This window comes from Sceloporus occidentalis, unplaced genomic scaffold, assembly GCF_023333645.1.
Source record: "Sceloporus occidentalis isolate IW3139 unplaced genomic scaffold, rSceOcc1.0.p SCAF_1, whole genome shotgun sequence".
NCBI classification, from domain to species: domain Eukaryota; kingdom Metazoa; phylum Chordata; class Lepidosauria; order Squamata; family Phrynosomatidae; genus Sceloporus; species Sceloporus occidentalis.
Window position 1 is genome coordinate 300,390,678 of NW_028316981.1, and position 24,320 is coordinate 300,414,997.

Here is a 24,320-nt window from a genome sequence, read left to right on the forward strand (position 1 = left end):
ATGTGAAGGAATTTTGGAGCCAACATGTTATACTGGTTTAAGCATTGGGCTCTGACTTTGAAGACCAGAATCAGCCACCAACTAACAGATGTTGTAGGCTATATTTCAGAGGAAGAAACTGGGAAATTCACCTCTCAGTATTTCTTACCTAAGAAAACCCTATGAAATTCATGAGGTTGGCATAAATTGACTGGCAGCTGGAAGGCACATACACACAAATTATTCTGTATGGCTATATCTATTACAAACATAGGAACTCAATATCGATTATTTTAAATGTTTTTAACGTATGGTTCCACATAATTATAATTTTCTGGGCAGCTTCTCCAGATTCATCAGTTCAGGATTTGCCTGGAACCCATTAAATCTGGTAAATGTTTTGTTTCTGCATGTTGCAGGCCTCAGAATGAGAATACCGTAATCTTTCTTATCTCTTACTCAGTGTTGAAGTGATCCGTTTGGGACAAAGCTACTTTATCAATTGGGATTTACAAATGTATTATCCGGAAAAAGATACAGCTGCTAAAGCAAGAACCACCACTTTGAATGAACAGCTTGGACAAATCCAATATATCTTCTCAGACAAGACGGGTACACTGACACAAAACATCATGACATTCAAAAAATGTTGCATAAATGGACAAACATATGGTAAGTCATAGATTTGCCGGCATTTCCCAGAGACCAACTGCCCACATTTTGATGACATACAAAAGGGGTTGCTTCTACACTCACTATTGTAGTTACCTTAGGATGCTGTAGGACAGGATTAGGATTAGACAAATTCACGGGCTGATATCCATTGCAAGAGGAGCAGAAAGCTGCTTCCATGGTGTGTATTTCCCTCCTCTTGAATAAACCATTACCCCCAGTGTTGTGTTTGGGAGGGACCTATTGAGCATTGTGGGCTGTATTACAGAGGAAGGTGGAAGTAGCCGAAATCAGGAACAGCGGGCAAAGAATGTAAGATTCTGCCAATTTTATGAGAATTTGTTTCCATATGCAGCCACATAAGACATAGCCCACTAACCTATGAAGAAGGGTTACAGGGGGATTGAGAGAGGAGGAAAGGGCAGGGGAGAGTTTGCTTTCTGCTCATGCAACTTCAGATGTCATCCAAAGAAGGTGAGCCTATCAGTGCTGTTAACTATTAGCTACTCATTTGCATAAATGTGACTCCATATTCAGAGATAGTATATAACTGAGCACCAGATGCTGGGAACAGACAAGAGACAGCTGTGGCTTCTGTCTCTGGCTAGCTATGGTTGGAAACAGAATAGTGGACTCGGTGGGCTCATGGTATGATCCAGTAAGCCAGTTCTTCTGTCACACTTGATATTATTTTTGCTTTGGTTTTCAGGAGAGTGCAGAGATAAAACAGGTGAAGAAAATTATCGTCATGAAGTAAGTAATTTTCAACAGCAAAACAGTTTATCTGTAAAGGGAAAGAGTTTCAGCAGATGTTAGTCTCCTTCATCTCCTGAATGTCTCCTTTTCAATTCTGAAGATGAATAAGTTTGCCTGAAATTCACTCTAAAGTCCAGGTGGCCAGATATGGCATTGATTTCTGTGGCATAAGAAGCAGAACTTTGTGGAACCTTTGGGCAACAGAGTGAGGACCTATATTCCTGAGCACAGGAATGGTTTTTATTCATTGTCATTGTTGTGTGCCTTCAAGTTGTTGAAGGCACCCAAATTATGGTGACCCCAAGGCACACCTATAATGGGGTTTTCTGGGGCTGAGAGTGTGTGACTTGCCCAAGGTCACCTAGTAGGTTTCCATAGCCAAGCGGGGAAACAAACCTTGGTTTCCAGAATCATAGTCTGATACTCAAATTATTACTATCCAGGCATATAGTGTACTTTACAGCAGAGGTGGAGGACTACCATATCTTCATATATTGTTGGACTGCAATTCCCACCATCACCCTGAAGCTGGGGATGATGGATGTTGTAATTAAACAATATTTAGAAGACTGCACGTTAAATTATCCACAAGAATTCAAGGAACTCATACCACATTTACTCGGTTATGACTGATTTATTTGCTCTGTGGGGAGGATATTGAGTAAGGCAAAGGCAACACTGTGGAACTGTATTATTATTATTATTAGTAGTAGTAGTAGTAGTAGTAATATTCTGCTTTTTCACGAGGAATCAAAGCAGATTCCAACAGTATAATTAAAACATCGAACAATTAAAAATTACAATTTAAAAATCCCAACCCCCCCCCCCCCAATCATAAAAACAGTGATAACCCCATAAAAAGAGATTAAACATCAATATTTAAAACTGTCCAAAAGGAAAAAACTAAAATTTGGGGTAGATTAGTGCAAGAAATGAGGGGTGGGGTGGGGGTGGGGGGATGGTATATATCATTTTTTATATCGAAACAATATAGATATCATTAGGGAGGGTGAGGCAAGTCTAATGGATCTAACCTAGTCTGGAAAGGCCTGCTGGAAGAGATCCATTTTAATAGCCTTTTTAAAGGCTTCCAAGGTGGTAATATGGTGGATCTCGTCCAGCAGGTCATTCCAGAGCCTCTATGTTAATGTTGAGCCTATACCCGCTTCTTCACAACTGGTGTCTCCTAGCTTACTAGACCACAGGCTAAATGGTCCTATGGCCCAGTGCATTGGTTCATACTTTGAACTAGCTGTACATTACCAGCAAGAATAGCCTGAAACTGCCACTCTCTCATTTTCTTTTTTAGCAAGTTGATTTCAGCTGGAATATGTATGCTGATGGGAAGTTCACTTTTTATGATCAATATCTGATTGAGAAGATAAGGTCAGGGAAGGAACCTGAAATTCGACAGTTCTTCTTCCTGCTTGCAATCTGTCACACAGTGATGGTGGACAATAGTGATGGTAAGTGGTGTATTTCTTGTGATAGAATCCATGAAGAGTCTTCATCTAATATATACTGGGCAAACCCAAGATACCCGAAACTCTTGAGCCATGTTTAGGTCACAAAACTGTGCATCGTCATAGCAATATTTGCACTTCATTGTATCAGGAATTAGCATCAAGCTGCAGACGTTAGATAGATGTTATGTTTAGTGGGGAAATGTAGAGTACTGTAATACCCTAATAAACATACTAAAATAGTACGGATTTTGGAATAGGTCTTAGGGCCAATCTGGCTGCCCTGCAGTTTGCTGGCAAGTATATGTTTTAAGTATATAACCAAGAAGTTCCTTTGTCTCTTTTTTTGTTCAAAGTATCATTCTACTCCCAGTATCATAAGTCCTCATCCTATAAACTCTAGTCTGCTCTGGATGATTATACTTTGCATTTTTGTTCTTAAAAATCCAGGTGAGCTCATCTATCAAGCTGCCTCACCTGATGAAGGGGCATTGGTAACTGCTGCCAGAAATTTTGGTTTTGTTTTTCTTTCACGGACACAAAATACTATTACAATAAGTGAAATGGGAACTGTAAGAACGTATGATGTTCTTGCTATTCTGGACTTCAACAGTGACAGAAAACGGATGTCAGTTATCAGTAAGTCAAACAGTTGCTTTTGTTTGTTTAAAAGTGTTTATTTCAAGAACAAAAGAAGATGGAAGTACTGCAAATGTATTATTTTATTCAACAAACACTCTTGGTCTTAACAAAATATTAAAGATGCATACTAAGAGACATGACAGCCAGCGTGGTGTAGTGGCTTGAATGTTGGACTAGGACTCTGGAGACCAAGGTTTGAATCCCTACTCAGCCACTGAAACCTGCTGGATGACCTTAGGCAAGTCACACCTTCTCATCCTCAGATAGAAGTAAAGGCACAAACTTCCCCTGACAAATCTTGACAAGAAAATCCCATGATAGTCAGAGAGTTTCTGCATGGCAGGGTTGGACTGGATGGCCCTTGTGGTCTCTTCCAACTCTACGATTCTGTGATTCTATGATTCTATGACATGAAGGCACACAATTAAGAGAAACAGTTTTAAATTGTTCCAGTGTATGATACAGTGGAAATTGGTGTTTTCCATATCTGTGGAACGATGAACTTCCCGTGGTGCTGATCTCTATTGCTCAAATAGTTTCAGTACTTTGATTAGCCCCTATAAAGTTTGGACTGAGACCTGAAGTAGATTTCACCATTCAGACTGACATGGGAGCCACTAGTTTTTGCTGGTAACAGCACATCAGTCTATCAGGTTGCATTAACACTAATGCCCTGCTTGTGAACCTATTGATGCCTTTTTGTGAAGCATATTGAACACTCAGTTGAGTACATTTCTCTCCATTCTGAGGAACCTGAAATGGATCCTGCAGATCTAATAGTAAAGGCTTTCATTCAGTCTAAAAGCACAGTTCCCCTCATTAAAAAATCATTATTGCTTGGTTACTATTTTCCTGGAGCAAGAGTATTTGTGTGAGAGAAAGAGAAACTTATTTGGTTTTTTTTTAAATTTTCTCATTATGCCATATGTTGTTTTAAGGGACAATATAGAAGTGTTTCATAAAAATGAAGGTGGATGCATTTTAAAGTATCTTTTTTTTGCATTGCTGACTTGTGTCTTCTTTTTATAGCAAGAGAACCAAATGGAGCAATCAAGCTATATTGTAAAGGGGCAGATACAGTGATTTATGAACGACTGCATCCAAATAATCCCCAAAAGCAAGCTACAGAAACAGCACTGGATGTAAGTAGGTTTTTGGGTTGGAGATGTTATGCATTGTTTGCCAGTATGGAAGTGAGAGAAGCTCATTAGAGAAGCTCAGTGCCCTCTATGTGTGCTATACAAAACCCCCCACAAAAAACAAAAAACCATCACCTCCAGACAGAGTGAAATTGTAGTGAAGGATGATGGAAGCTGTGGTCCACTGCTTCTGGAGGGATGAATAAGTCTGTTGTAGAGTTGTGTGTGTGATGTTTAACCCTCTTTTCCTGATTGCTATTCTGTGTTAAATATTATAATGAATATATTTTTAAAAAATGTTCTATTCATGGGGAGATGGAAAACCACTTTGGGAAAACCCTTAATCTTAAAAGTGGGACATACATAATAAAAGAGAACCAGCATAATGTAGTGATTTTGAGTGTTGGACTAGGACTCTTGGAAACTAGGGTTGAAATCCCCTTTCTCAGCCTCAATGGAAGATAATGGCACATCCCCCTCTGAAAAAATCTTGCCAAGAAAATCCCATGATAGGTTCACCTAAGGGTTGCCTTAATTTGAAATTGACTAGAAGGCACACAACGACAGTTCATAAGAAAAATAATTTATGCTTCTTATCTCTCAAGTTCTTAATGCATATTAAGCAGTTTACAGTATATAAATCAAATAAATCCAAGCCTATAAATTATCAGAGTATAATATCCCAGACTTAGAAACAGTGTCTTTGTGAATTACAACTCAGTTGATTGCTTGTGCTCATGGAATCATAGAGATGAAAGGGACTTTGTAGGCCAGGTAAGCCAGCCTGCTTGATGCATTAATCCAGGGATGTTGTATGTGTTCAAGTCACTTCCAATTTATGGCGATCCTAAGGCATCCCTATCATGGGGTTTTCTCGGCAAGATTTGTTCAGAGGTTTGCCATTGCTTTCTCCTGAGGCTGAACATGTGACTTGCCCAAGATTATCATAGCTGAGCTAGGAATTGAACCCTGGTCTTCAGAGTCACCGGCCAACTCTCAAACCACTTTGCCACACTGGCTCTAATCCATAACTAGAGTAACCCAAATAGATGGCTATCTAACATCTGTCTGAGGATCTCTGGTGATGGAGAGTCTTAACGCCTTTGTATGTAATGGGTTCCATTGCCAAATTTCAGAATTTCCAGAACTTTTGTTGGATATCTAGTTAAAACTGGCGTTGAACTGCTGACTATCCAAAGTCAGTGCAGCTTTCATTTGAGACTGATAGTTCATTGTACCATACACATTTTACTGAAAGGAATCCTCATTGGGGACAAGTAAGCCTTGTAGGGCTTACCTTTGAGTATACATGTGCAGAATTGTATTGTCTGAAAAGTTCTTGCTTTTGTCTTGTTTTTCTTGACTATTTTTTGTCACAAGTCTGAATTAAGGAGGTATTTGTACAGTTGTAGAATTGACTTCAATTTTTCTTTTTCTTATTCTAAAATGGATCCAGTAATCATATTCTCACAGGACAAACTATTCCTTTCAGTGTGATTAATTAAGGAACGATTTTCTCGAATTATATTTAAATATGATTCTGAGATATTCTTTTCCCTTTCCTTGAATAGGTCTTCGCAAATGAAACCCTTAGAACATTATGCCTTTGCTACAAGGATATCAGCAATGAGGAGTATGAAGAATGGAATAAAAAATTCATGATTGCTAGTGTTGCCTCAAGAAACCGGGACGAAGCTCTAGACAAAGTATATGAAGAAATTGAGCAAAATCTAATTGTAAGTCTAATGGGAAGCCAGGCTTGTGAGACCTTCAGAGTTTGACTTTGCAGTATTTCCTGTATGGGGTGACTAAGGCCTGTTACAGACAGCCAAAATAAAGCTGCTTCGAGTCACAGTGGAGGTATGGTGTTTCAATGATGCATGCGTCCTAAGAGTCCAGAAGCCACACCAAAGCCACGCTCCAGTCCTTAGGGCTGGAGCGTGGCTTTGGTGCAACTTCTGGACTCTTAGGACGCATGCATCATTGAAACACCATACCTCCACTGTGACTCGAAGCAGCTTTATTTTGGCTGTCTGTAACAGGCCTATGATTATTTTTTCCTAAGTGCATATGAGTTCTCCTATACCTTCTTTTTCATCATTCTTACACACTTCCTATTGGTCGCTTTATTATACTACCAGTGCACACTGAGAATAGATACCTGTGCAACGTTTTTGTAGTACAAATGGTATTCATGTAGTCCAAAATACATCTCTGTTTAGAGAACCTGTGATGGATCAGCAGTTCCATGGGCTCCCCAGCTATCTAGGGACTGTAGTGTGAATGACATCTCTTCCACCTATTAGCAAAAATGGCCATTGTAACGTTTTAAGGCTTAAGTTATCACTTCAGTGAGTATACAAACGGGAAAAAAAACCTGAAGCACAGAGCCAGCTTGGTTGGAGTATAAGTCTAGAGTTGGGACGACCAAAGTTCAAACCCAACTCAGGCATAAAGCTGACTAGGTTATTCACTTTCTCTCTCAACCTTATTGTCAGAAGAAAATGGAAGACAGAGCATGCACATGGCCTTGATTTCCTTGGATGAAAGTCAAGATATCAATATAATCCATAATACCTCAGTAATACCATGTATCACCTCCATCTTGGGTGTTATGTTTTTCTGTCAAGAGTTCCTGATAGGCCAGCTTTAGTATCTTAGTAGGCCAGATAGATAGTATAAGCAAATATGTGTATCAGTCATGTGATCACATTTGATATACCTATTCTTTTAATATCTACAGCTCTTAGGTGCCACAGCAATTGAAGACAAGCTACAAGATGGAGTTCCAGAAACAATATCCAAACTGTCAAAGGCAGATATTAAGATCTGGGTGTTGACTGGTGACAAAAAAGGTAAAGTGTATAAGTAACTAGTTCTTGTGTTCTCAAGAGTCCATGTATATGATTGTGAAGTGTTTTTTTTCTTCTTATTTACACTTGATTGTTCTCTAAGCATGGTATTTGCACTATGTGTATTACTGTGTGTATGTGTGTGAGAGAGAGGGATTGGCAGGGAAAGGAGGAAGCAAACTGACAGAACATTATCTTCTGCTTGCAGAAACTGCAGAAAACATTGGGTTTTCTTGTGAACTTTTGACAGATGAAACTACTATATGCTATGGAGAAGATATCAGGTAAAAAGAAAAGATGTTTCTGCATGCAAAGAATTCTAGTGCATGAAACAGTAGTTTTGCTGCTTTTCTTATGCATCCTGTTACTATTCTTTCTGATGAAATATTTTCTTTTTATATTGTATTGAAAATAATTCAAAGGAATCAGGTGGGTTATATTTTAGAATGGAGTGCAAGTTAAAACTGGGAAGTCAAAGGCTTTCTTGGCTGGCATCCATAGGTTTCTGTGGGGTTTTTTGGGCTATGTGGCCATGTTCTAGAAGAGTTTCTTCCTGACATTTCGCCAGCCACAGATGCTGGCGAAACATCAGGAAGAAACTCTTCTAGAACATGGCCACATAGCCTGAAAAACCCACAAAAAACTATTAAACCTGCGGCATGGGCGATAGCCAGCCTGTAATGGGGCTTAATGGGAACTGCAGTGTAACAACGAAGGTTCACATGTTCTTCATACCTGCCATAATGACTGGAAAGAGAGCTTAAGACTGAGAGACCCATATTTGAATTGACCCTTAGTTGTCATACCCATTGGGTCAGTTGGGCCAGTTGAACCTGGGTCAGTTGTTTTCTCCAAGCCTTATCTAGCTCACAGTATTGCTGGGGAGACTGAAGAGGGTAGACATCATGCACACCATTTTGAAATTTTTGAAGAAAAGATGGAATGTAAACATAGGAGAAAGTGAACAAATTAGAGAAACAATACTTTCTACTACTGCTTTGGGTACTGGTTCTGGGAGAAAAGCCAAAAATAATAACAATAACAGCAGTGATGGTGGTCGCATGGGTTGAGTCTCACATCCAGAATTCCAAAATCCCAAATGCTCCAAAATCCAAAACATTTTTCATGGTGGCTCAGAGTACACAAATTTTGTTTCATACACAGAATTATTTTAAAATGTTGTTTATAAAATTACCTTCAGTCTATGTGTATAAGGTTCATATACACCAAATGAATTTTATGTTTAGATTCCAAGATAACTTGAAGATAACTTCTCCAAGATAGCTCATTATGTAAATGCAAATATTCCAAAATCCAAGATAATCTGAAATGTAAAATCAAGTTATTTTTGCCTCCCCTCATTTTCAAGCTCTGCTTGTCTTTAAAACCTCTCATTTTCCTTTTCTCTTAAGGCTTTTTCATTTTCCCTTCTGGCTAATTAAATCCTTTCCTTAATTTTCCATATCTCCACATTGCTATGTCTCAGCTATGGAGGTGTCCACACTGGCTTTCATCTCATTAGTAATCCCTTCTGTTCCTTCCAAAGTGGGTTTTACCTTCTTGAGAGGCATCTTTTTAGTACTTCCTTACTATTTCCACAAACGTTTACTTTAGGACAGCCTCCCTCCCATGGCTTCCCAGTCCAGCAGGGACTCAGAGGCAGGCTCCCAATCCCATGCCTTCCGAGTGAAGCAGAGATTCGGAAGGCAGTTGGGGAGTGATGGCAGCAGTCTGACCCTCCTCCTGGGCTGTCTCCCCAGAGAGGAAGCCCTGGACAGAGCAGAGTGTGTGCACCCCTCCTGCCCCGAAGAAATAAGGGGGGCCAATCAGGTGTCAACCCCATCTGGGTGTCAACCAGTGTGGTCCCACCTCTCGTGCCTCCACAGTGACTCTAGAGATGGAGCCAATTTAGTTTCCAGTGGGAGGAAGTTCCTCAGCCTGGGAGTTTCCTTTCCAGCTGCCGCTTCTCTGGTTCAAATCACTCTGTGCCCGGCTACTTTTCAGAAGAGAAGCAATGGTTTCTCAGGCCCATACCTGTTGTAGGTATGCAATTTCAGGTGAAACACTGAAGGTGGAATTTCTTGTTTGGAACAGACATTCTTTCATGATGAAGCCAATGGGATTGCACCATAAATACTAAGAAGCTTAGCAAATCCTGTAGCCAGTAGAAACATGTTAGAGGTTCTAGAAGAATGCAAACTCTGTTTAGTGCCTCTAAGACCAATAAGAGATATGCTTTCAGATTTCTTGTTGTATGTCTTTAATAGCAACTGGTCTACTTGCTAAATCCTAGTGGTTATTTGTTTTCTTAAACATCTTTAACAGATAACTGACTTATAATAACCACTGCTGGTGGCTGGTGGGTGGGGTGAGGCGTTGCTGAGGTAAGCCTCCTAAGGCACCTAGGGGTAGGAATACAAATCTTTGTAAATTTCATTCTCATAGGGCACAACAAATAATTTTACCATTTTCCCCGTCATTGTGAGAGGTTCTTAAGAACCACATGCTTTTCAAGGACTATTTGCAGTCTGCAATCTATTCTGTGTGAGGAGGAAGCCATAATTTTGTGCAGAAAATGACACTATGTTGAAGGAAGACTTGACAAGGAACTTACTATTTACATAGAAAATGCCATTTTCTGCACAAAAAGCCTCACATAGTTTTCATGCAGAATACTGTGAAGATACTCTTGTCAAGGATTCTCCTCAAGTTTTTTCTGATACTTGGAAAACCCATATTTTGTCTGTATTTTCAAATATTCTTTTCCTGTCTATTTGGGGGTAAAGGGATGTAATTCTACTTAGCTCTCAGTGCCAACTGGCATGGGAGAATCCCTTGTTCCATCGGGGGTCTACTGAGTGCCAACCGGTGGAGAGAAGCATAGCATGAGTATGCAGTATCAAACTGAGGATGCCTGCTGGTATAGCCAAATTCTGCACCAGGTATGAGCCCCGATTCATCTTAGGTTGCCACCAAATGTCCTTGCTCTGTTTGGCTATTCACATTTCCTTATACTTTGTTTCTTGGCTGGTACTCTACTATTTCAATAGCTGTCTATTTAAAAAACAACACCATTTCATTGTCTGATGTCATCTTTTCAGTGGGTGGGCAAAGGCATAAACTCATATAGGTAGAGTCTCCCTTATCTGAAATGCTTGGGACCAGAAATGATTTGGCTTTGAGTTTTTTGGATTTTAGAATATTTGCATATTCATAATGAGATATCTTAGTGATGGGACCCAAGTCTGAATATGAAATTAATGTTTGATATGCATCTTTTATACATTGCCTAAAAGTAATTTTATACACAATAGTTTTATTAATTTTATGCATGAAACAAAGGTTGTGATTGAATGATCAGAAAGCAAAGGTGCCACTATTCAGCCATCCATCTGGACAGTTTTGGATCTTAGAGTATTTTGGATTTTGGAATTACAGATAAAGGAGACACAACCTGTAGAATTAAAGAATTCTGAGATCAAGCTTTTGGGGGTTTGTTTTGTTTTTGAGTACATTGCGATCTCCCCTTATGCAGGGATCTGTTCCAGTTCCCTCCGCGTAAGGAGAATTCCATGCGTGCTGGAGCCCCGTTGGAAGTAATGGGGCTTGCGCCTGCGGTGAAGCAATGAGCACACGCCACAGTCACGCACCCCATCAGTTCTTCCAGGGCATGCAACAGGCTCTTCTGGTGCATCTTTCAGCGTATGCTGAAAGCCGCGTATGTCACGCCCACATAAAACACGGGCACGCTGTACCAGAACTGAACAGAAGTCAAAACCCTTGCATCTCAGATATCCTTGTTGATCTGATTTAAATCAACAAGGGGATCTACTAGTAGGCTTAGATCTTTTTTAACCTTTCCAATTTAATAACTACATTTTATGTGATAGATCTTTTGTTTGTCCCATCCTCCCCAGTGCTCTTTTGCAAACAAGGATGGAAAACCAGAAGAACAGAATTGGACTGAATATGAATTCATCTGAAAGGGATAATGAACGTTTTTTCCCACCAGGTGGGAACCGTGCCCTCATTATCACTGGTTCGTGGTTGGTAAGTACAGAACAGTCACACTTGCTACTTTGAAGTGATAGCATTGTTAGGCAGAGTGAGACACCTGCCTCAGATGGCAGACGTGTGTGTGTAAGGAGGTGGCAGCAGGAATTCCCTGACTATTCTTACTGAATTCCTCAGCCATTTCTCATCCTTCTCCCATCTTCATCCATTAAACCGGGCCTCGGCCTGCCAACTTGCCAATTTTGCAATCAACAGTCTTAACCACTTGAGCCACCAGATCCCTAATGTCTAATGTTGTCTAAGGACACAACAATTAAAATAGATCAGCACATAGTTCTCCTAGGTCACACATGTGATTTGTTTATTAGAACTATGTGCTGACTTTGCACTAAAACATTGCCTAAGGCAGCTAACAAGATGATGCTGATGATGATAATGATGCTGATGCTGATTTGTATATATCTTGTCTTTCCCCCCAAACAGGGGCTCAAAGGGACTTAGAAAATAAAAACAAATAGAAATAGAAATAAAAATAATACTCCAAAAACTCCACATTCAGAGATATAAGAAACAAAGTTGTGGGTAAAATATTTTTTTAAAAAATCATCAGTTAGAAATACACTCAATAAAAGCACCAACCAAAGCATGTCTATAGAAGGAAAATAAGAGCTTTCAACAGATTAAAACTTCATCAGAAAATCGCTTCTCTGCCTTTTGGCTAAGATCAAGTGTAGAAAATCAGTTCAGATAGCCCACCTTGTCTGGAAAATGTATCTACCTCCTGGTGGAAGGACAACAGAGATGGAGCCACTGGAAGGAAGTTCCAGAACCACCAAGAAGCCCCTCTCTTATGTTTCCGTCTCTGTGCTTCTGATGGTGGCAAAAGAGAGAGAAGAAGAATCTCTCCCAAGCATCTTAATACCTGGGCAGGCTCATAAGGGAGAATACATACTTTCAAATAGTGTGGTCTACAAGCTGTGTAGCACTTTACAAGTTATAATCAGCACCTTGAATTAGGCTCAGAAACAAACCACTGAACTGACCAATACTCTGTATGAAGAACTCTTTCCACACAGTTTTCAGAGGTAGCTCCCATGAACCTACCCAAATTCTTATGCAGATAGTATGGTTCTGTTCTCTCTCTCTCTCTCTCTCTCTTGAACAAAAACACAGTATTGTAGATTAATCATCAGCTCACGGTTTATATGTGTTTTTAATGGAACAAGTATTTGTACCTTTTACAAGGACTCTCCTTTGGAGTCATGGAAGTAGAATAGCTTGTTCTTTGTTTCATTCAACTTGCTGATTTGCACACCACTCTGAGATACTTAGCCATTTGCTTAAGCTTATCAGCAGGCTTACAGAATCAGATCCTCTTTTTTGGACCCCACTATATATGCCTTTTATACAGACTGCTGTTTAGAAAGATGTTATATTTGATAAGATTGTTAATGATTGCACACTATTAAACAATGGTGAAAGAAGTTGTAGAAAGCTTAGAAATGTCAATACGAATACTTAGAACTGATCTACCTCAATGTTTATAGATACCTAAAAATTCTGAACAGAAGTATCTTGTGGGAAAGAATAGGTGGTGTTAATCCATATATTATTATTTATTTAAATTATATCAACATCACATCCCAGCCCACAAGAGCTCCTCAAGTGATGAAGAAATAAAAACCAAAGATAGGCAGGTTACACACCGCCATTAAAGTACGGAGTCAGTCCGTACTAGGGTTAGGAAGGTGCGGTGCTTCCGCACCCCCCTAACCCTAGTACGGACTGAGTCCGTACAAAATGGTGGCCCCCCTTCCACATGGGGGCCACCATGATGACGTCACGACCGCACCGCCTCTGTACGGGGCGGTGTGGATGTGACGTCGTCGATCCGCGCCAGGGCGCTTAGTGCGCCCTTTCCGTGGACCAGGAAGGAGCTCAGTTTCGGAGCTCCTTCCTGGTTTGTGGCGCCGCTTTGCTTCGCTGGGCGCAGCCTTCAGACAGCTGCGCCCAGCGAAGCAAGGGAGAAAGGGGCCAAGCGGCCCCTTTCTCCTCCTCCCCACTGCCGCGAGGTGTCCTTGGGGCTTGAAGCCCCAAGGACACCCCTTTTCTGGCTGCGGGGAAGCGGCGTTTTGCCGCTTCCCTGCAGCCTGAAAAGCGGCGGATCGGGGCCTCAGCAGCTGCCGTTCTGGCAGCTGAGGCCCCGATACACCAGGGAAAAGGGCGGGTACAGCCCGCCCCAAATGGGCGGTCTGTAACCCGCCATAGAAACAATTTAAAAACACATTAAAATACTCTTTTAAAACTCCAAAAGCAATCTCAAAATAATCCTAGACTCCAGTTTTAAAATAGTTAAAACAACAGTTTCAAACACTGAATACTATGCAGAACAGAACTGTTTTGGCTGTCTGTCCGAAGCTTAAAAGGGCTGGGTCTAGCCTAACTTTCTTGAGTAGGGAATTCCAGTTGAATTGCTGCTATAAAGAAAGCCTTGTTACATGTTGATGGACATCAACCTAACTTCACAAGGTGTTGGGACACGCAACAGGACCTCTCCTGAAGATCTTAGATTTCTGACAGACTTCCAGATATGTAGTCTATTTGATTTCTATATTGGACATTAAGTGATGTCCTTGTTCTCCAACAGTCTTGGATGATGCTCCGTTTCCTATTTTTGCATTCCAGTTGCCTATGATTAACAAGAAGTGCTGTTTTGGTGAATGACCAGTTTCCTCTTAGATAGATCCCAGCACAAAATCTTTCCATTTCTTCTTCTACTGCTTCTATAGTTGGAGTTTAAACTTGGATTATGGTTATACTGATGGGTTTTTCCTGAGGTCTCATTGACATGATTTGGTCAGACTATATCCTTTGACTGCTTTTGCTGCAACATTTCACTATTAATGCTACCTCATTTCTTCTTAGATTTTCATTTCCTAAGTAGAACACTGTGTAGTTATCTGACTCAAAATTTCACATTCCCTTTCACTTTAGCTCACTCACCCCAAGATTCCATTGAATCTCCCAAAATATTTTTAAAATCATTAAGAGTGGGCATAAACTTTAATACTTACATCAGTCAGGGAGAACACTTTTAAAATTCTTCATTCCTTAAGGAAAGAGCATGAAAGAGAGTATTTGCCTCCCTAATATATTGTGTAGTAGCAGCATTCTGTGACCAATTTTACTATCAACTTTTGCCCTATTAATATTCTGCTTTGCACACAGAAGAGTAGACTTTAATGTACTTTTGTCACACATGTTCAAAGTTTAAAGTGAAGAACTTTTCTTACAGAATGAAATTCTTTTGGAAAAGAAAAAGAAAAAAAAGAAACTCCTGAAACTTAAGTTTCCTAGAACAATGGAAGAAAAACAAAAACACATGGAGAGTAAAAGAAGAGCAGAGCTGAATAAGGAGCAGCAGCAGAAGAATTTTGTTGATTTAGCTTGCGAGTGTAGTGCTGTGATCTGCTGCCGTGTTACACCCAAGCAAAAAGCCATGGTGGTTGAACTTGTGAAGAAATACAAGAAAGCCATAACTTTGGCCATTGGAGATGGCGCTAATGATGTAAATATGATTAAAAGTAAGTTGTCCTTTTAAAACCACTCTAGTTAGGTTACTGTATACTGGTGGTAATTTTTGACATTTTCTGCTGGCAAGGAACCTATGGAGTGCATTATACTGAATCAAATTATTGCTTGATTTCACCCTGGACTGTCTGCTTTAATGCAGCTTTATGATCCTGGGCAAAGGTCTTTCTGGGTATTGTTAAATATGGGGGGGGGGGGGGGTAGCTAGAATTGCCAGAGATTAGACATGGGTCCTTCTGCAGGCAAAAGCTTATCTCCCACTGTCAAAATATGCTGTCCCATTGTCAATGTCAAAACTGTATCAAAGCTTAAAAGTATATTAGCAGCATAAATCTGTGGGGCTGTAATAGGCATCATTTTAGGTAGGGTGGTTGGAGTATGATGCTAAGTGCTATTCTTTTTCACTTTTTATAACTTAGGTGCTTTACCATTTTCTTTCCTGTAACTGTCATAATCTCATTCCAAATTCTATGTCCTCTTTGATCTTTCTGCCCTGTACTATGTGCCAAAATAACCCCAAACCCTTCATTCTCATGTTGTCTTATATGAGCTATGAAAGAAAAAAGAGAATAAGTAAACTAATGTAAATTAATTTGATGTATTAATTTACATTAATTAATTTAACACTTTTTTGCAAAATATATTGAAAACATCAAATATGGCTTATACTGGAGCACAGCTGTCAAAGAAAAACAAGGTTGACTATCCACAGGCTTAACCTCCATTACATTTTAACCTTTCTTCCAGAAAAATGTATCCTGGTGTTTTGGGGCAATCCTGTTTCATACCCTTATTCTTGCACTAGTAAATCTTTTATTCTGTTTTCTTTTTATTTTTTGTTTTCTGGCAAGTTTACACGGTTTGTGTATTTTGGATCAATATTTTTCTTTCTGGTGCTTCTAAACTTCATTATATTCTGCACAATTCATGAAAGTCAAATTTTAATATTGGAAAAGTAGGAAGGCATGTATGAAATTTCTTCACGTGTACAAAATGCATTTTTCAAGCTTCTGTATACAGCAGGGGTAAATACAAAGGTGACTGATCTACAAAAAATTCTGAAGCCTATGTAATTTATAATCTTGGTTGCTCTTGGGTGAATGTGATAACTTGTTCCACAGAGTTACTGGAAGTAATTCTCTACTATGTGCCTTTCTGTTCTAGCTGCACATATTGGTGTTGGAATAAGCGGACAAGAGGGGATGCAAGCAGTCATGTCAAGTGATTATTCTTTTGGCCAATTCAGATACCTACAACGATTATTGCTTGTTCATGGACGATGGTCATATATAAGGATGTGCAAGTTCCTTCGGTATTTCTTCTACAAAAACTTTGCCTTTACTTTAGTTCACTTCTGGTATTCCTTCTTCAATGGTTACTCGGCTCAGGTGAGAAAAAACAAGGCTCGTGATATTAGTTCAAATTGAGACAAGTGCATCAGTTATTAAATAATATTTATGAGTTTTTATTCTTTGACACAAATGCTCCAGAATTGTGCTGTAAAGGTATTTTGAAATAGTTGTTAGAATGTCAAGAGGAGAGAAGAGGATGCAATCAGTTTTTAGTCTGCTTTCATGTTATTTTCTTCAGTTTATGTTTTGAATTAGTGTTATTGCTTATTTTTGCTCTGTATTTTTTTTATTAGCTTAGCTTTTTTTTACTATTAACTCTCTTGTAAACTAGTTTTGATAATAAATAGGTGCAGACGCCCCATTACTTCCTCTAGCTCAATCACAGTATACATTAGAGGTGGGCAACATGTGGCCCATGGCCTGTTTTTGTGCCCCCGCCCAAGGCCCTCTCAGAGGCCATGGCCTATAAAGCCCTATACAGTTTAGGCCCAGACTATCTTAAAGACTGTGGGGCAGAACAGACAGGCAGGAAAAATGGCTTAAACCTGCTTTTTCCAAAAGCGGGTCAAAACCCCACTGTCCACATGTCCTGCTCCCAAGGCAGGCCAAATAAGCAAGGGCCGAAGGTGTCAAACCATGTCACTGGGTAATTTTTTGTTGTGTGCCCACCATACACGCACACCGTCGCACGAACACACCACCTGCAACCAGGTACCTCCCACATCTACACAGATGCCATCCCATTGCATGGCCACCCCTTTTATCGGCCACAAGTTCACATGTGTGATGTGCAAGTGATACACTGAGATAGCACAATCATGGAGGTGCCCCATACCTGTCTCTTTCACCCCATGAGCTCCTGTTGGACTGTCTGGTTGGTGTATGATGTAATGACATCCATTGGAGTTGTTGCACTTTCATTTATTTGCTTTGCTGCAGCCCCACACTTGTGTCGGGCCATTTATATGCAGCAGCAAAGATACACATTTTCTACCTTGAGTCGGACTATCCCGGTTTCTTTTTGCCCACTTCGAATTGGCTCTTTATTTTGTCCGTCTGTTTTGCCTATATCTTCGCATACATCTGCCAGAGTTCTGAGATCTACAGAGGAGGGCTTTTATTCAGTCCCATGACTATCACAGACTTGCTTGGTGAGGACTTGAACATCCTTCCATAGGAGGCTTGTGTGGCCCCCTCCCTGCTTTCTTTTTGCCAGGAAGCAAAGAACTTTTTGTTTAAGTAGGCTTTTAATGTGTAAGCAGGAGAGCTTCTTATTGGGAGGTTTTATTTGTATTTTTAACTTTTTCCTAATGTCTTTTAAATGATTTTATACCATTTTATGTAATTGTTTTTAAAATTTGATTGTGAAGCTGTCTCAGAGGTCCTACTCTGGTCCTACTCTGCCTTAGGTCCTACTCTGGGGGAATGGCAACATACAAATGAAATAAACGAATAGGCTTTTTTGCTCCAAAATGTGCCCAAATGTCCCTGGAGGGCATTTTCACCATATTTCAAGCTTGCCCTCCTCCTGGGTCAACTGGAAGGCTTTCTTTTTAAAGCAAATTTTTTTAATTTTTTTTTAAACCTGAAGTAAATCACATCCTGTTTTTTAAAAGGCCTCTTCCTTAGCCAAAAGAGCCCCAAAACATGGTGAAAATGCCATCCCTGCCCTCTAGAAGGCATTTGGGGGCAAAAATTGTTTTCCAAGAGCAGGTGTGGTAGGAGAGTGCAGGTGTCCAAGGTCTCCAGTGGGGGAGAGCTAATGCCACCCTCTAGCTTTCCCCATTTGTCTATTCCTGGTATAAATAATGGGCGAAAGTGATCCTAGGACCAGTGAAAGAATGGCCACAAATGCATGAGAGAGTTATGTATATAAGCAAAATTTTATATGCTGTTCTCAGCAGTTGTTCCTTCTGCTTGCCAAATTCCAATCTTTATTATTTTATGTATACAACCTGCTTCCAAAGAAGTATTATTACTTTTGTCTGGTTTTTCAAATTTTTGCTATTCACTTAATCGTTGGACAACTGTCTCTTCACATTTAAATATTTTAAAAAATGAATGGTTTGTTTACAATTACAGACTGCTTATGAAGATTGGTTTATCACACTCTACAATGTACTATATTCAAGCCTTCCAGTTCTTCTAGTTGGGTTGCTTGACCAGGTATGTACCAACTAATATATAAGCAATAAAATATACCCTGTATGCACCGGGATTTTAAAAAAGGAAGAATAAGGTATTTATTTATCTGAATGAGAGTTCCAACATACATGACGGTTGGGATAAGGAGGTGGGAGCCAGTTTGGTGCAGTGGACTGAGCACTGGACTAGTACTTTGGGCAAACAGCATTCTGATCCCTGCTCAAACATGGAAACTCACTGAATGACTTCAAGCCAGTCACACTCTCTCAACCTTAGAAGAAGGCAGAGGAAGCAAACCTCCTCTGAATAAATCTTTTCAAGAAAACCCTATGGTAGGGTCACTATAATGAAATAAGCATGGTTTCCTACCCCTGTCTCTTAGACCAAGGGATTGAGGGTCCTTGCCACTTGTCAGCTAGTTTTATATTGTGTCCGGGCTCACTTTTATCAACGTCCGGTCACCTTAGTGCCCAACTCATGATGGTGGTTAAACTAGACAGGTGGACTTACACCAACATTCAATTTAAATATCCTCAAGTATTGAAATTTGATGATATTCACATGGGCAATGAGCAGGCTCTTTAGTATTATTTCAGCCTATTTATTATAAGCATTTGATATAAATATACTCTATATATACATTCCCCCTAGGGAGAAATGTAGACATAGCAGTGTTTGGGCATTTAAGCTTCATTGTATTGCATTACATGTAAGGCTACATTATATAACATCAAATCATACGGCTTTCCAGATGTTAATTCTCACAAAGACTTAAATAGGGAATTTATCTCTCTATTTAGCTGTTTTAACAGGCTTGATAATAAGTAATCATTAAACTATTTAAGATTGACAAGATTAAGATTAATAATAATAAAGTTATTGCATAATTTTATAGATTCCAATTGTGTCTGCTAATGCATTATACAGACATTTCATAAAGGCTTTCATTTTTGTTTTGTTCCTTCAAATCATTTGCAACTGCTGGAGACACTAAGGAGTTTCTTTGTCAAGATTTGTTCAGAGGAAGTTTGTTTTTGCTTCCTCTGAGGCTGTGACTTGCCCAGGGTCACCCAGTGGCTTTTGGTGGCTGAGTGGGAATTCAAACCCTGTCTCCAGAGTCATAGTCCAACACTGTAACCACTACACCACACTGGCTCTCCAAACACTACTTCTTGCATAAGACCAGAATCCTCTCTCTCTTTGGGCTAGGAAACCCCTTGCAACAAACTTGAGATTAAAGTCCTCCCAGGAAAATATGTAAGAACTCAGTCAATGCACCTGTCAAACTGTAAACTCCTGTATAGAGATGAATTCAGAAATACCCAGCATTTTTTTCTTAATTAATCCAGCTTGGAAACTAATGGTTCCTTTTCTTTTGCCATTTTCATTTCTGTTGTATTTGTTGATTACCCACAACATGGAAACCACAAAATTAATGTACATGTTTCGGGCATTTTTATGGTATTTCTGTACTTCTAAGCAATACTGTATTGGAGACCCCTTCATGCTTTTTGTGCTATTGTGATGAATGCAGATGTAGCCCTGTCACCTGGCCACCCTTTCCTTGGCCTGGATGTCCATGCACTGGCACAGATTTCGGCAAGGAAGAAACCTTTGAATGAGCAGTATGAAAGGGGTTTGAATCTATAAGTATGCAAGGCTACAAATGAAAGCATGACTTTTACTGGATAACATGGAATCAGAGAGTAATATTCCACTGTTCAAAGCAGATATATTATACCTGGAACAAGGTTTGCTCCCTGTTTCTCTAGTTGAAATCTGGCAACTTCTAACTGTAATCTTTACCATCTGCAAACTGGTTGTCATTCATAGAATCATAGAATCGTAGTTGGAAGATACCACAAGGGCCATCCAGTCCAACCCCCCTGCCATGCAGGAAATCACAATCAAAGCATCCCTGACAGATGGCCATCCAGCCTCTGTTTGAAGACCCAAGGAAGGAGAGTCCACTACACTCCGAGGGAGTTTGTTCCACTGTCGAACAGCCCTCACTGTCAGGAAGTTCCTCCTAATGTTGAGGTGGAATCTCTTTTCCTGGAGCTTGCATTATTATTATGAACCTTTATTTATAAAGCGCTGTAAATTTACACAGCGCTGTACATACAATCTTTTTAATTGGACGGTTCCCTGCCCTCCATTGTTCTGTGTTCTAGTCTCTGGAGCAGCAGAAAACAAGCTTGCTCCCTCCTCAACATGACATCAAATATTTAAATAGGGCTATCATAACACCTCTTAACCTTCTCTTCTCCAGGCTAAACATCTCCAACTCCCTAAGTCGTTCCTCATAGGGCATGGTTTCCAGACCTTTCACCATTTTAGTCGCCCTCCTTTGGACACGCTCCAGTTTCTCAATGTCCTTTTTTAATTGTGGTGCCCAGAACTGGACACAGTATTCCAGATGGGGCCTGACCAAAGCAGAATAGAGTGGCACTATTACTTCCCTTGATCTAGACACTATACTTCTATTGATGCAGCCTAAAATCGCATTGGCCTTGTTAGCTGCCGCATCGCACTGTTGACTCATGTTCAACTTATGGTCTACTTGGACTCCAACATCCCTTTCACACATAGTTTCATTCAGCCAGGTGTCCCCCCATTCAATATCATTTTTTCGCCCTTAGTGCAGTACCTTACATTTCTTCATGTTGAATTTCATTTTGTTAGCTTTGGCCCAGTTTTCTAATCTGTTCAGGTCATTTTGAATCTTGATCCTGTCCTCTGGGGTATTAGCTATTCCTCCTAAATGGTGTCATCTGCAAATTTGATAAGTATGCCCCCAATTTTGTCCTCCAAGTCATTAATAAAATGTTGAATAGCACTGGGCCCAGGACAGAGCCCTGTGGGACCCCACTGGGCACTTCTCTCCAGGATGAAAAAGAGCCATTGTTGAGCACACTTTGGGTTCGGCCGGTCAACCACTTACAAATCCATGTAACAGTTACTTTGTCAAGCCCACATTTTAAAAGCTTATTTGCAAGAATATCATGGGGAACTTTGTCAAAGGCCTTACTGAAATCAAGATATATTATATCCACAGCATTCCCTTCATCTACCAAGCTGGTAATTTTATCAAAGAAAGAGATAAGTATTTGTTGTGGGATGTGTAATGTTGTTGAGTACTTTGGAGGATTAAAATGAAGAGAAAACTGTATTATAATAATCTAATATTTCTTTCATTGAAGGATGTGAGTGACAAGCTGAGCATACGGTTTCCTACCTTATACATATTGGGACAGAGAGACTTGCTTTTTAATTACAAGAAGTTCTTCATCAGCCTCTTCCATGGTGTTGTAACATCCCTGATTATTTTCTTCATACCATACGGAGCTTATCTACAAACCATGGGGCAAGATGGAGAAGCACCCTCTGATTACCAGTCATTTGCTGTCACTGCAGCTTCTTCTCTCATAATTGCAGTTAATTTTCAGGCAAGTAGATTGATTTTTATGATCTCTGAAGTTCGCAAATCAAATATTTGGAATGAGCAATTTGATCATCCAGATTCACTAACACTGGGTGGGGTACAACTTGGTCATTTCCCCAGCAGAACTAGGAGAGGGGCAATTTCTCCCTTTCACATGCACTCTCAAAACTTTATCGTATTTTCCGGCGTATAAGACGACTGGGCGTATAAGACAACCCCCAACTTTGCTAAAAATATAGAGTTTGGGATATACTCGCTGTATAAGACTACCCCTCTTCCAACGCACACCAATTAAAAATTTTAAAAATCAGATTTGATTTCAATATGGTAATTTTAATTCAAATGCTTATGACATGCAGGTACTTAGGAGGAAAACTTGTTGTATGCAAAGCCTGCTTGGATTGGTCAGCCCTCCCTGTCTCCAAGATTTTATTCTACCGTACTTATACAGCGCCGCCCTTGCTGCTTTCATATGTTCGCCACATACAGAGGGGATGCGGCCATGGCCATTTTGAGTCCCCCCCCACCACCATATGCGGCAACCACAGATTCTCCAGTCCAGCTCGGAAGTTTCAGCACCCACCCTATAAGACGACCCCCGGCGTATAAGACGACCCCTGACTTTTGAGAAGATTTTCCTGGGTTAAAAAGTAGTCTTATACGCCAGAAAATACAGTATTTCAAACTAAGCTTTCAAGCAGCATGAACATATACAGATATCTAGCGGATGTTTGCTAGCTCTGTGCAGGAGTTGTGCCATTGTATACCAGTGCTGTGTGGCCAGATTCCACAAAAGGGAAAGGAAGAATTAGGAAAACGTATCCGAAGTCCTATACTTCTAGAGTGGGGCATTATGATGATGCTATCAATAAGACTGGGAGTTGGAAGAGAAGAGAGAGCAGAGTTTAGAAAAATTTCTAGTTTTGCGTTATCTTTACAGAATTACTCTAGCTAGTACACAGGAAGCATTTGTAAAGTGCCCGTGTTTCAAGGGTTTAGGCCTTTTGCAGTTCTAGCTTCATACTTCCTTTTGTCCAAGAACAGCTCACTAGCTTGTAAACCAGCATGAAAGATATGAGGCAAGAAATGTGAGAATCTTTTTGGAGACACTGGAATGTAGAAAAGGGAGAGGAGCTAGGGGCAGTGAAGTGCACCAGACATAAGAGCAGAGAAAAGACTACCTGGTATGTCTCCTTGTTTCCTTTGATTTCTCAAAATTCAGCGTGAAAAATAACAAATATACAAAAGTAGTAAGTTTTTGGCCCAATCTTCTTTTTTAGCCTTATCTGGAAGAGAACTGCATCCATCCCATTTTCTGTTCTCCTGTGGGTCCTTTCACATGACACAAATACAGCACAATGATTCCATTTTAGCTGCTATGGCTGCATCCTGAGATTTGTAGTTTGGTGAGGTACTAGAACTCTCTGTCTCAGAATTCTACACACTCCTCTGTAAACTGCAAAGCCCAGGATTCCTTCTTAGAGGGATCCATAGCAGTTAAATCAGAATCCTTCTGCTATAATTGAAAGGTCACCAAATTTCAGTAGCTTCCAGAGTTTGTGTCCCCCCCCCCCCCCCCCACTACCCAAATCTGTTCTGTCTTTAACTGGTTGTCTGTTTTGTTTGCAGATGGGTCTGGATACAGCTTACTGGACATTTGTTAATGCTTTCTCAATATTTGGGAGCATTGCACTTTACTTTGGTATTACATTTGATCTACACAGTTCAGGGATCCATGTCCTTTTCCCTTCTATTTTTCAGTTTACAGGTTAGTAGAACGTACTCTCTCTAGCTGCAAATGTGTTAGTGCCTTAAAGTGTCACATTATGTACAGTAGCGAGCATAAAAGAAGCCAGATTTGGCCAGGATCCTACTGAAAGCTTGTGAAGCAGAAAGCGCTTAACTTGGTGATTGCAGAAATGGCCAGCCTAGTGTCAGCAGGGTCAGTCCCAGAGCTCAGCAGGGCATTTCCTTGCACACCCATGAGCTAATCCGTCACCACTGTGGATAGGGGTAGGTTGAAGCTTTTGATACAGCATTACTGAGCTGGTGAGGAATTATGTACATAAAAAGATAGTGGATACTTCCTAATGCACGTTTGCATTATTGCCAGCCTAGTACACCTATAGCAGGATGATGAAAGTGTAGCCCATGGGTCATATACAGCTTCCCCAAGGCTATTTTTGAAGGGTCCAATGCTTCCTAACATCCTCCCCATTTTTTCCTGGAAAATATTTTTGGCCAAGAGAAAGAGAGAGAGAGAGAGAGAG

At 40.2% G+C, this 24,320-nt stretch overlaps 1 protein-coding gene across 1 annotated transcript in view; it reads left to right on the forward strand.

Annotated features, from left to right (window-relative positions):
- The window catches only part of LOC149324155 (phospholipid-transporting ATPase IC-like), a 92,836-nt gene that overhangs the window by 64,285 nt on the left and 4,231 nt on the right, over positions 1–24,320 (forward strand). Inside the window, exons 13-26 of the mRNA XM_089497189.1 lie at positions 443–651; positions 1,361–1,404; positions 2,717–2,873; positions 3,321–3,509; positions 4,542–4,654; positions 6,223–6,387; positions 7,395–7,506; positions 7,712–7,787; positions 11,421–11,553; positions 14,813–15,101; positions 16,273–16,496; positions 18,543–18,626; positions 21,809–22,054; positions 23,680–23,818. Of these exons, the coding sequence (XP_089353315.1) occupies positions 443–651; positions 1,361–1,404; positions 2,717–2,873; positions 3,321–3,509; positions 4,542–4,654; positions 6,223–6,387; positions 7,395–7,506; positions 7,712–7,787; positions 11,421–11,553; positions 14,813–15,101; positions 16,273–16,496; positions 18,543–18,626; positions 21,809–22,054; positions 23,680–23,818 (2,180 nt within the window). The remainder of the gene's footprint in view (positions 1–442; positions 652–1,360; positions 1,405–2,716; positions 2,874–3,320; positions 3,510–4,541; positions 4,655–6,222; positions 6,388–7,394; positions 7,507–7,711; positions 7,788–11,420; positions 11,554–14,812; positions 15,102–16,272; positions 16,497–18,542; positions 18,627–21,808; positions 22,055–23,679; positions 23,819–24,320) is intronic.